The sequence below is a fragment of the Lampetra fluviatilis genome, chromosome 58 (assembly GCF_964198595.1).
Source record: "Lampetra fluviatilis chromosome 58, kcLamFluv1.1, whole genome shotgun sequence".
In the NCBI taxonomy this organism is placed as follows: domain Eukaryota; kingdom Metazoa; phylum Chordata; class Hyperoartia; order Petromyzontiformes; family Petromyzontidae; genus Lampetra; species Lampetra fluviatilis.
Genome location: NC_136332.1, coordinates 4,824,576 through 4,837,587, shown reverse-complemented (window position 1 = coordinate 4,837,587; position 13,012 = coordinate 4,824,576). Strand labels below are relative to the sequence as shown.

Here is a 13,012-nt window from a genome sequence, read left to right as displayed (position 1 = left end):
GACTGCAAGGATTTATACTCTTAGTTCTTTCGGTAAAGTCACCATGTAGGTAAAAAAATTAAATTAAAATTCATAAAAATAAAATAAAATGCTGCTGTGTACCACATTCTGATAAGCTCCCCCCCCCTCTCCTCCCCCTTAACTTGTATTTAAGAACTTGCATCTTGGAATCCCTGCCTCACTCGATGCAGCAAATCTGGCTGTGACGGTCCCACCTGATGACGGAGACTTGTGTTGCCTCCGAAACGTCGTGATTTTATTATTTTATTTTTATTAATTTTAATTTCATTTTCTACCTACGTGGTGACTTTACCGAAAGAACTAAGAGTATGAATCCTTGCAGTCACGAAAGCTTCACATCTAGAAGTGATTTATTTTACTTTTCTACCTACATGGTGACTTTACCGAAAGAACTAAGAGTACTACATTGGCCTGGTCCCGCGGCCTGGGCCGGGGTGCGTGCGCACCTCCTGCAGGTGCAGCAGCTGCGTCTCCAGGCTCTTCATCTTCTTCTCCTTTTCGCGAGCCTGCGCCGCCACCTCCTCGCGCGAGCTGTGAGCCTCCTCCGCCTCCCGCTGCACATCCTTCAGCTGGGCCTGCGGGGGGAGGGGGGGGAGGGGAGGGGGGAGGGGAGGGGGGAAGGAGGGGAGGGGAGAGGGTTAGGGAAGGACGGGAGGGGAGGGGGGAGAGGGGAGAGGGTTAGGGAAGGAGGGGAGGGGGAGGAGATTCAGGGAGGGAGGGAGGGAGGGAGGAAAGGAATGAGATGGAGGGAGGGAGGGGTGAGAGTTTGAGAGGTGTAGAGATGGAGGGAGGGAGGGAGGGGTGGGAGAGAGTGTGAGAGGGGTAGTGATGGAGGAGGGGAGGGAGGGGAGGGAGGCAAGGAGGGAGGGGTGGGAGAGAGTGTGAGAGGGATACAAATGGAAGGAAGGGAGGGAAGGGGAGCGAGGCGAGGGCTGAGAAGCGTGCGAGGCGTCGAGGCGGAGGGAGCGACACACCGGAGCGCGCTAGCGTCCCAGCGACGGCGCCCGCCAAACGCCCTCCACACTCGCCGCCACGACCCGGCGCGCTTGCACCTCCGCCCGCCACGGTACAGGCCACCCGCCACGGCACATCAGGCCGCAGCTCCTCACCTGCAGCTTGCGCAGCTGCTTGACCACCTCCTCGCGGGCCTTGCTGGAGGCGTCCAGCTGCCCCTCCATGTCCGCCAGGTCTCCCTCCAGCTTCTTCCGCGCGCCGCCTGTCGCCGCCCGCTGCTTGCGCTCGTCCTCAAGCTCCGACTCGAGCTCCCGCACCTTGCCGGGGGGGGGGGACACGCGGAGGTCAGGGAGACGTCTCGGTACCGGCGAGGATTGGGTTTCTCCAAGTGCGGTGAGTTGATGGGACTCTCACGCGGAGGCACGTAGACTCATGTGGAGACCCATAGACTCACACAGAGACCCATAGACTCACACAGAGACCCATAGACTCACACAGAGACCCATAGACTCACACAGAGACCCATAGACTCACACAGAGACCCATAGACCCACACAGAGACCCATAGACCCACACAGAGACCCATAGACTCACACAGAGACCCATAGACTCACACAGAGACCCATAGACTCACACAGAGACCCATAGACTCACACAGAGACCCATAGACTCACACAGAGACCCATAGACCCACACAGAGACCCATAGACCCACACAGAGACCCATAGACTCACACAGAGACCCATAGACTCACACAGAGACCCATAGACTCACACAGAGACCCATAGACCCACACAGAGACCCATAGACCCACACAGAGACCCATAGACTCACACAGAGACCCATAGACTCACACAGAGACCCATAGACTCACACAGAGACCCATAGACTCACATAGAGACCCATAGACTCGCATAGAGACCCATAGACTCACACAGAGACCCATAGACTCACACAGAGACCCATAGACCCACACAGAGACCCATAGACCCACACAGAGACCCATAGACTCACACAGAGACCCATAGACTCACACAGAGACCCATAGACTCACACAGAGACCCATAGACCCACACAGAGACCCATAGACCCACACAGAGACCCATAGACTCACACAGAGACCCATAGACTCACACAGAGACCCATAGACTCACACAGAGACCCATAGACCCACACAGAGACCCATAGACCCACACAGAGACCCATAGACCCACACAGAGACCCATAGACTCACACAGAGACCCATAGACTCACACAGAGACCCATAGACTCACACAGAGACCCATAGACTCACATAGAGACCCATAGACTCGCATAGAGACCCATAGACTCACACAGAGACCCATAGACTCACACAGAGACCCATAGACTCACACAGAGACCCATAGACTCACACAGAGACCCATAGACTCGCATAGAGACCCATAGACTCACACAGAGACCCATAGACTCACACAGAGACCCATAGACCCACACAGAGACCCATAGACTCACACAGAGACCCATAGACTCACACAGAGACCCATAGACTCACACAGAGACCCATAGACTCGCATAGAGACCCATAGACTCACACAGAGACCCATAGACTCACACAGAGACCCATAGACCCACACAGAGACCCATAGACTCACACAGAGACCCATAGACTCACACAGACCCATAGACTCACACAGAGACCCATAGACTCACACAGAGACCCATAGACTCACACAGACCCATAGACTCACGTAGAGACCCATAGACCCACACAGAGACCCATAGACTCACACAGAGACCCATAGACTCACACAGAGACCCATAGACCCACACAGAGACCCATAGACTCACACAGAGACCCATAGACTCACACAGAGACCCATAGACTCACACAGAGACCCATAGACTCGCATAGAGACCCATAGACTCACACAGAGACCCATAGACTCACACAGAGACCCATAGACCCACACAGAGACCCATAGACTCACACAGAGACCCATAGACTCACACAGACCCATAGACTCACACAGAGACCCATAGACTCACACAGAGACCCATAGACTCACACAGACCCATAGACTCACGTAGAGACCCATAGACCCACACAGAGACCCATAGACCCACACAGAGACCCATAGACTCACACAGAGACCCATAGACTCACACAGAGACCCATAGACTCACACAGAGACCCATAGACTCACGCAGAGACCCATAGACTCACACAGAGACCCATAGACTCACACAGAGACCCATAGACTCACACAGAGACCCATAGACTCACACAGAGACCCATAGACTCACACAGAGACCCATAGACTCACACAGACCCATAGACTCACGTAGAGACCCATAGACTCACACAGACCCATAGACTCACACAGAGACCCATAGACTCACACAGAGACCCATAGACTCACACAGACCCATAGACTCACGTAGAGACCCATAGACTCACACAGAGACCCATAGACTCACACAGAGACCCATAGACTCACACAGACCCATAGACTCACGTAGAGACCCATAGACTCACACAGAGACCCATAGACACACACAGAGACCCATAGACTCACACAGAGACCCATAGACTCACACAGAGACCCATAGACTCACACAGACCCATAGACTCACGTAGAGACCCATAGACTCACACAGAGACCCATAGACTCACACAGAGACCCATAGACTCACACAGACCCATAGACTCACGTAGAGACCCATAGACTCACACAGAGACCCATAGACTCACACAGAGACCCATAGACTCACACAGAGACCCATAGACTCACACAGAGACCCATAGACTCACACAGACCCATAGACTCACGTAGAGACCCATAGACTCACACAGAGACCCATAGACTCACACAGAGACCCATAGACTCGCATAGAGACCCATAGACTCACACAGAGACCCATAGACTCACACAGAGACCCATAGACCCACACAGAGACCCATAGACTCACACAGAGACCCATAGACTCACACAGACCCATAGACTCACACAGAGACCCATAGACTCACACAGAGACCCATAGACTCACACAGAGACCCATAGACTCACACAGACCCATAGACTCACGTAGAGACCCATAGACTCACACAGAGACCCATAGACTCACACAGAGACCCATAGACTCACACAGAGACCCATAGACTCACGCAGAGACCCATAGACTCACACAGAGACCCATAGACTCACACAGAGACCCATAGACTCACACAGAGACCCATAGACTCACACAGAGACCCATAGACTCACACAGAGATCCATAAACTCACACAGACCCATAGACTCACGTAGAGACCCATAGACTCACACAGACCCATAGACTCACACAGAGACCCATAGACTCACACAGAGACCCATAGACTCACACAGACCCATAGACTCACGTAGAGACCCATAGACTCACACAGAGACCCATAGACTCACACAGAGACCCATAGACTCACACAGACCCATAGACTCACGTAGAGACCCATAGACTCACACAGAGACCCATAGACTCACACAGAGACCCATAGACTCACACAGAGACCCATAGACTCACACAGAGACCCATAGACTCACACAGACCCATAGACTCACATAGAGACCCATAGACTCACACAGAGACCCATAGACTCACACAGAGACCCATAGACTCACACAGAGACCCATAGACTCACGCAGAGACCCATAGACTCACACAGAGACCCATAGACTCACACAGAGACCCATAGACTCACACAGAGACCCATAGACTCACACAGAGACCCATAGACTCACACAGAGACCCATAGACTCACACAGAGACCCATAGACTCACACAGAGACCCATAGACTCACGTATAGAGTGTCCGAGCGCGACCCTCACCTGCTTGGCGAGCGTGTGTGAGTTCGCGAGTGAGTTCGCGAGTGAGTTCGTGAGTGAATTCGTGAGTCCGCGAGTGAGTTCGTGAGTTCGCGAGTGAGTTCGTGAGTGAATTCGTGAGTCCGCGAGTGAGTTCGTGAGTTCGCGAGTGAGTTCGCGAGCGACCCTCACCTGCTTGGCGAGCGTGCGTGAGTTCGCGAGTGAGTTCGCGAGTGAGTTCGTGAGTGAATTCGTGAGTCCGCGAGTGAGTTCGTGAGTTCGCGAGTGAGTTCGTGAGTGAATTCGTGAGTCCGCGAGTGAGTTCGTGAGTTCGCGAGTGAGTTCGCGAGCGACCCTCACCTGCTTGGCGAGCGTGTGTGAGTTCGCGAGTGAGTTCGCGAGTGAGTTCGTGAGTGAATTCGTGAGTCCGCGAGTGAGTTCGTGAGTTCGCGAGTGAGTTCGCGAGCGACCCTCACCAGCTTGGCGAGCATGCGTGAGTTCGTGCGTGAGTTCGTGCGTGAGTTCGTGAGCGACCCTCACCAGCTTGGCGAGCATGCGTGAGTTCGTGCGTGAGTTCGCGAGTGAATTCGTGAGCGACCCTCACCTGCTTGGCGAGCGTGTGTGAGTTCGCGAGTGAGTTCGCGAGTGAGTTCGTGAGTGAATTCGTGAGTCCGCGAGTGAGTTCGTGAGTTCGCGAGTGAGTTCGTGAGTGAATTCGTGAGTCCGCGAGTGAGTTCGTGAGTTCGTGAGTGAGTTCGCGAGTGAGTTCGCGAGTGAATTCGTGAGTCCGCGAGTGAGTTCGTGAGTTCGCGAGTGAGTTCGCGAGCGACCCTCACCTGCTTGGCGAGCGTGTGTGAGTTCGCGAGTGAGTTCGCGAGTGAGTTCGTGAGTGAATTCGTGAGTCCGCGAGTGAGTTCGTGAGTTCGCGAGTGAGTTCGCGAGCGACCCTCACCTGCTTGGCGAGCGTGTGTGAGTTCGCGAGTGAGTTCGCGAGTGAGTTCGCGAGTGAGTCCGCGAGTGAGTTCGTGAGTTCGCGAGTGAGTTCGCGAGCGACCCTCACCTGCTTGGCGAGCGTGCGTGAGTTCGCGAGTGAGTCCGCGAGTGAGTTCATGAGTTCGCGAGTGAGTTCGCGAGCGACCCTCACTTGCTTGGCGAGCGTGCGTGAGTTCGCGAGTGAGTCCGCGAGTGAGTTCGTGAGTTCGCGAGTGAGTTCGCGAGCGACCCTCACCTGCTTGGCGAGCGTGCGTGAGTTCGCGAGTGAGTCCGCGAGTGAGTTCGTGAGTTCGCGAGTGAGTTCGCGAGCGACCCTCACCTGCTTGGCGAGCGTGCGTGAGTCCGCGAGTGAGTTCGTGAGTTCGCGAGTGAGTTCGCGCGCGACCCTCACCTGCTTGGCGAGCGTGCGTGAGTTCGCGAGTGAGTCCGCGAGTGAGTTCGTGAGTTCGCGAGCGACCCTCACCTGCTTGGCGAGCGTGCGTGAGTTCGCGAGTGAGTCCGCGAGTGAGTTCGTGAGTTCGCGAGCGACCCTCACCTGCTTGGCGAGCGTGCGTGAGTTCGCGAGTGAGTCCGCGAGTGAGTTCGTGAGTTCGCGAGCGACCCTCACCTGCTTGGCGAGCGTGCGTGAGTTCGCGAGTGAGTCCGCGAGTGAGTTCGTGAGTTCGCGAGCGACCCTCACCTGCTTGGCGAGCGTGCGTGAGTCCGCGAGTGAGTTCGCGAGCGACCCTCACCTGCTTGGCGAGCGTGTGTGAGTTCGCGAGCGACCCTCACCTGCTTGGCGAGCGTGTGTGAGTTCGCGAGTGAGTTCGCGAGTGAGTTCGTGAGTGAATTCGTGAGTCCGCGAGTGAGTTCGTGAGTTCGCGAGTGAGTTCGTGAGTGAATTCGTGAGTCCGCGAGTGAGTTCGTGAGTTCGTGAGTGAGTTCGCGAGTGAGTTCGCGAGTGAATTCGTGAGTCCGCGAGTGAGTTCGTGAGTTCGCGAGTGAGTTCGCGAGCGACCCTCACCTGCTTGGCGAGCGTGTGTGAGTTCGCGAGTGAGTTCGCGAGTGAGTTCGTGAGTGAATTCGTGAGTCCGCGAGTGAGTTCGTGAGTTCGCGAGTGAGTTCGCGAGCGACCCTCACCTGCTTGGCGAGCGTGTGTGAGTTCGCGAGTGAGTTCGCGAGTGAGTTCGCGAGTGAGTCCGCGAGTGAGTTCGTGAGTTCGCGAGTGAGTTCGCGAGCGACCCTCACCTGCTTGGCGAGCGTGCGTGAGTTCGCGAGTGAGTCCGCGAGTGAGTTCATGAGTTCGCGAGTGAGTTCGCGAGCGACCCTCACTTGCTTGGCGAGCGTGCGTGAGTTCGCGAGTGAGTCCGCGAGTGAGTTCGTGAGTTCGCGAGTGAGTTCGCGAGCGACCCTCACCTGCTTGGCGAGCGTGCGTGAGTTCGCGAGTGAGTCCGCGAGTGAGTTCGTGAGTTCGCGAGTGAGTTCGCGAGCGACCCTCACCTGCTTGGCGAGCGTGCGTGAGTCCGCGAGTGAGTTCGTGAGTTCGCGAGTGAGTTCGCGCGCGACCCTCACCTGCTTGGCGAGCGTGCGTGAGTTCGCGAGTGAGTCCGCGAGTGAGTTCGTGAGTTCGCGAGCGACCCTCACCTGCTTGGCGAGCGTGCGTGAGTTCGCGAGTGAGTCCGCGAGTGAGTTCGTGAGTTCGCGAGCGACCCTCACCTGCTTGGCGAGCGTGCGTGAGTTCGCGAGTGAGTCCGCGAGTGAGTTCGTGAGTTCGCGAGCGACCCTCACCTGCTTGGCGAGCGTGCGTGAGTTCGCGAGTGAGTCCGCGAGTGAGTTCGTGAGTTCGCGAGCGACCCTCACCTGCTTGGCGAGCGTGCGTGAGTCCGCGAGTGAGTTCGCGAGCGACCCTCACCTGCTTGGCGAGCGTGTGTGAGTTCGCGAGCGACCCTCACCTGCTTGGCGAGCGTGCGCGCCTTCTCCTCGTTGCTGTCGTCGCGCTGCTGCAGGTCGCGCTCGAACTGCGCCCGCAGCGCCTGCAGCGTCACCTCCAGCCGCAGCTTGGCGTCCTCCGTGGCCTGCAGCTCGTCCTCCAGCTCCTCCAGCTGCGTCTTCATCTCGCCCACCTGCTGCTCCAGCGCACGCTTCGACTTCTCCAGCTCGTGCACCTGAAGGCGCCGGCGCGGCCGCAGGCGGAGACCGGGGCACGCGCGGTGAGCGAACGCCGCTACCAACGCGGCCACCGTCACGGCCACCACGGCTGCTGCCGCCATCACCACGGCCACCACCACTACCAACACGACCACCGCCACCATCACCACCACCGCTACCACCACCACCGCCACCACCACCACCGCCACCACCACAGCCACCATCACCACCACCACCACCGCTGCCATCACCATCGCCACCATCACCGCCACCATCACCACCGCTGCCACCACCACGGCCACCACCACAGCTGCCACCACCAACACGACCACCGCCACCCATCACCACCGCTGCCACCACCACGGCCACCACCACAGCCACCACCACCAACACGACGACCACCACCACCACCACCACCACCGCTGCCATCACCACCACCACCACCACCGCCACCATCACCACCGCTGCCACCACCACGGCCACCACCACCACCACCACCACCACCGCTGCCATCACCACCACCACCACCACCGCTGCCATCACCACCACCACCACCGCCACCATCACCACCGCTGCCACCATCACCACCACCACCACAGCCGCCACCAACACCAACACTACCACCACCACCGCCACCGCCACCACCACCAACACGACCACCACCACCACCACCACGGAAGCCACCACCACCATTGTCACATCCACTGCTTCACCCTCCGCTCTGCATCTTCTGTCTCTTTCTCGTTCTGAGTTTGGTAACCACTGACCCCCCCCCCCCCACCTCTCGTGAGCTCCCACCAAGTTAAACTGACTAGAGGGAGCGCAACCACATTTTGCCACCACCCTCCCACCTTCACCTTGGACTAACAGGAGTGGTTAAAACAATGGACAATGGGTGGGCGAGTGGGTAGAACAATGGACACACGGGTGGGTGAGTGGTTAGAACAATGGACCAATGGGTGGGCGAGTGGTTAGAACAATGGACAATGGGTGGGCGAGTGGTTAGAACAATGGACAATGGGTGGGCGAGTGGTTAGAACAATGTGCAAACGGGAGAGTTGGAGGAGCAGATAGATCAGCGGGCGGGGCATTGACACGGGTGACACAAGCACGCGCGCGACCCATCGATCGGGCGAGCGGTCGAGCGGGCGGGCGGGCGACTCTCACGCTCTTGCCGACGTCGTCCTTGGAGCTGACGAGGTCGTCCATCTCGGCGCGCAGGGAGCGGTTGGCCTTCTCGAGGTCGTCGCGGGCGGACGACGCCTCGTCGAGTTCCCGGGCGAGCGACAGCGCCCGGGTCTCCCGCTCGCGAGCCTCCGCCTCGGCGCGGTCGCGCTCGTCCGCGTAGCGCGACGACACGGCCTTCTCCTCCGCCAGCATCTGACGGTGTGGGGTGGGTGGGTGGGTGGGTGGGGAGGGGGGAGGGGGGTGGGGAGTGAGCATCAGTTTGCGATTATAGGCGGCGTCGTCAGCTGTGTGCCAACCGCCGATCGATCGATTGGTGGAGGTAGGTGTCCATTGGACCACTATCGCAACCAATCATTGCACCGCCATCACCATCATCACGATCATCACCGCTATCATCAGCATCCATTGGACCACCATCGCAACCATCCATTGCACCACCATCAGCATCATCACCATCATCACCGCCATCATCGGCGTCCATTTGACCACCATCACAACCATCCATTGCACCACCATCACCATCATCATCGCCATCATCACCATCATCACCGCCATCATTGGCATCCATTGGACCACCATCACAACCATTCATTGCACCACCATCACCACCACCATCATCATCACCACTACCATCACCATCATCTATTGCACCACCATCATCACCACCATCTTCACCACCACCATCACGATCATCACCACCACCACCACCATCACCACTACCACCACCAACCACCATCCATTGCACCACCACCATCATCCTCATCACCACCACCACCGCCACCACCACCACCGCCATCATCACCACTACCACCAACCACCATCCATCGCACCACCACCGCCGCCACCGCCACCCGCCGCACACCTCGCCGGCGGCTGCGTGTGCGTGCGTGTGTGCGCGTGCGTGCGCGTGCGTGCGTGCGTACGTGCGTGTGCGTGCGTGCGTGTGCGTGCGCGTGCGCGCGTGCCTGCGTGCGTGCGTGCGCGACGCACCTGGTCGAACTTCTTCTGCTTCTTCTCCAGCGTGGCCACCACCTGCCGCTGGTGATCCAAGTCCATGACGACGTCCTCCAGCTCCTGCTGCAGGCGGTTGCGCGTCTTGTCGGACTTGTCGCAGGCCGCCGTCTTCTCCTCCAGGCTCTGGGTCAGCACCTCCACCTCCTTGGCCATCTTGCGCCTCGACTCCTCGAGCGTCTCCTGGGCCGCGCCGGCCTCCTCCAGACGGCGCTTCGAGTCCGACAGCTGACGGGCGAAGGCAAAGACAAAGGTGCTGAGCTCCCCATCCTACCAACCCACTCACCCACTCACCCACTCACCCACTCACCCATTCACCCATTCACCCACTCACCCACTCACCCACTAACCCACTCACCCACTAACCCACTCACCCACTCACCCACTCACCCACTAACTCACTCACCCACTCACCCACTCACCCACTCACCCACTAACCCACTCACCCACTAACCCACTAACCCACTCACCCACTCACCCACTCACCCACTAACCCACTCACCCACTCACCGACTAACCCACTCACCCACTCACCCACTCACCCACTAACCCACTAACCCACTCACCCACTCACCCACTAACCCACTCACCCACTCACCCACTCACCCACTCACCCACTCACCCACTAACCCACTCACCCACTAACTCACTCACCCACTAACCCACTCAGACTCGTTGGGGCAAGTGCCGCTTTGGCGAGTGGCCCACGCTGTGGCGTACGAAGGGGGGGGGGCAGCACCCACGCCCGGCCGCCTTTGTCTCCCCCGAGCGGTGATGTTTGCCACACACCGTGGCGGCTGCTCACTCGAGGCCGAGTCGACCTAGGGGAGGCCCAGCACCGGTACTGATGACCGTCGCCGGTGCTGGCCGTGAAGTGTGCTAACCGCTACACTAGTGCTCTCGCACTCACGTACTCACAAAGACAAAGACCCCCCGCATAGCCCTAACAGATTTTTGGGCCAAGTGCTGTTAGCGAGTAGCACCTATGAAGGCCGGAACGACATGGAAGTGGGGGGGGAGATGTGGCTAGCCAGCACCACGCCCGGCCGCCTTTGTCTCCCCCGAGCGGCGATGTTTGCCAAACACGGCACCGGATACTCATTTCAGGCTGAGTCGACCAAGGGGAGGCCCAGGACCGGTCCAGATGATAGTAACTGGTGTCGGGCGTGGGCGGGCCGCCGGGTTCGCAGCGCAGCGCGCTAACCGCTGCGCCACCGCTCCCCGACAGCTGAACGCGCGCTCGCACGCACATCCATGTGAGCGCACAAAGGCAAAGGTTCCCCCAGGTGGCCTACTCGGGCTGTTGGGGCAAGTGCTGTTAGGGAACACTTGTGATATCCTAAGTTCTGTCCCTGGCTTTGCGAGTCTCACGTATCGGTGCTCTGAGCCAGAGCAAGTTCTGATCCGAGTGCAGGTGTCCAATGTGTTGGTTGTGGTTTAAATCCAAGTTCAATCCCTGACCCAGGTGTCACGTGTATCAGTGCTCTGAGCCAGTGACTGCAAAACTCTAAGTTCAATCTCTGACCCAGGTGTCCCCATGTGTCAATGCTCTGAGCCAGTGACTGCAAAACTCTAAGTTCAATCTCTGACCCAGGTGTCCCCATGTGTCAGTGCTCTGAGTCAGTGACTGCAAAACTCTAAGTTCAATCTCTGACCCAGGTGTCCCCATGTGTCAATGCTCTGAGCCAGTGACTGCAAAACTCTAAGTTCAATCTCTGACCCAGGTGTCCCCATGTGTCAGTGCTCTGACTGCAAATCTGTAAGTTCAATCCCTGACCCAGGTGTCACGTGTATCAGTGCTCTGAGCCAGTGACTGCAAAACTCTAAGTTCAATCCCTGACCCAGGTGTCCCCATGTGTCAGTGCTCTGACTGCAAAACTCTAAGTTCAATCCCTGACCCAGGTGTCCCGTGTATCAGTGCTCTGACTGCAAATCTGTAAGTTCAATCCCTGACCCAGGTGTCCCGTGTATCAGTGCTCTGACTGCAAAACTCTAAGTTCAATCCCTGACCCAGGTGTCCCCATGTGTCAATGCTCTGAGCCAGTGACTGCAAAACTCTAAGTTCAATCCCTGACCCAGGTGTCCCCATGTGTCAATGCTCTGAGCCAGTGACTGCAAAACTCTAAGTTCAATCCCTGACCCAGGTGTCCCGTGTATCAGTGCTCTGACTGCAAAACTCTAAGTTCAATCCCTGACCCAGGTGTCACCGTGTATCCGTGCTCTGAGCCAGTGACTGCAAAACTCTAAGTTCAATCCCTGACCCAGGTGTCCTGTGTATCAGTGCTCTGACTGCAAAACTGTAAGTTCAATCCCTGACCCAGGTGTCCCCGTGTGTCAGTGCTCTGACTGCAAATCTCTAAGTTCAATCCCTGACCCAGGTGTCCCGTGTATCAGTGCTCTGACTGCAAATCTCTAAGTTCAATCCCTGACCCAGGTGTCACCATGTATCAGTGCTCTGACTGCAAATCTCTAAGTTCAATCCTTGACCCAGGTGTCACGTGTATCAGTGCTCTGACTGCAAATCTCTAAGTTCAATCCCTGACCCAGGTGTCACGTGTATCAGTGCTCTGACTGCAAATCTCTAAGTTCAATCCCTGACCCAGGTGTCACGTGTATCAGTGCTCTGACTGCAAATCTCTAAGTTCAATCCCTGACCCAGGTGTCCCCGTGTATCAGTGCTCTGACTGCAAATCTCTAAGTTCAATCCTTGACCCAGGTGTCACGTGTATCAGTGCTCTGACTGCAAATCTCTAAGTTCAATCTCTGACCCAGGTGTCACCATGTATCAGTGCTCTGACTGCAAATCTCTAAGTTCAATCCTTGACCCAGGTGTCACCATGTATCAGTGCTCTGACTGCAAATCTCTAAGTTCAATCTCTGACCCAGGTGTCCCGTG

At 57.3% G+C, this 13,012-nt stretch overlaps 1 protein-coding gene across 1 annotated transcript in view; it reads right to left on the bottom strand.

Moving 5' to 3' along the window:
- LOC144950428 (myosin-10-like) overlaps positions 1 to 13,012 on the bottom strand; it is a 125,087-nt gene that overhangs the window by 9,519 nt on the left and 102,556 nt on the right. Inside the window, exons 32-36 of the mRNA XM_078880531.1 lie at positions 10,096 to 10,344; positions 9,085 to 9,297; positions 7,722 to 7,934; positions 1,131 to 1,292; positions 468 to 596 (exon numbers count right to left, since the gene is read on the bottom strand). Of these exons, the coding sequence (XP_078736657.1) occupies positions 468 to 596; positions 1,131 to 1,292; positions 7,722 to 7,934; positions 9,085 to 9,297; positions 10,096 to 10,344 (966 nt within the window). The remainder of the gene's footprint in view (positions 1 to 467; positions 597 to 1,130; positions 1,293 to 7,721; positions 7,935 to 9,084; positions 9,298 to 10,095; positions 10,345 to 13,012) is intronic.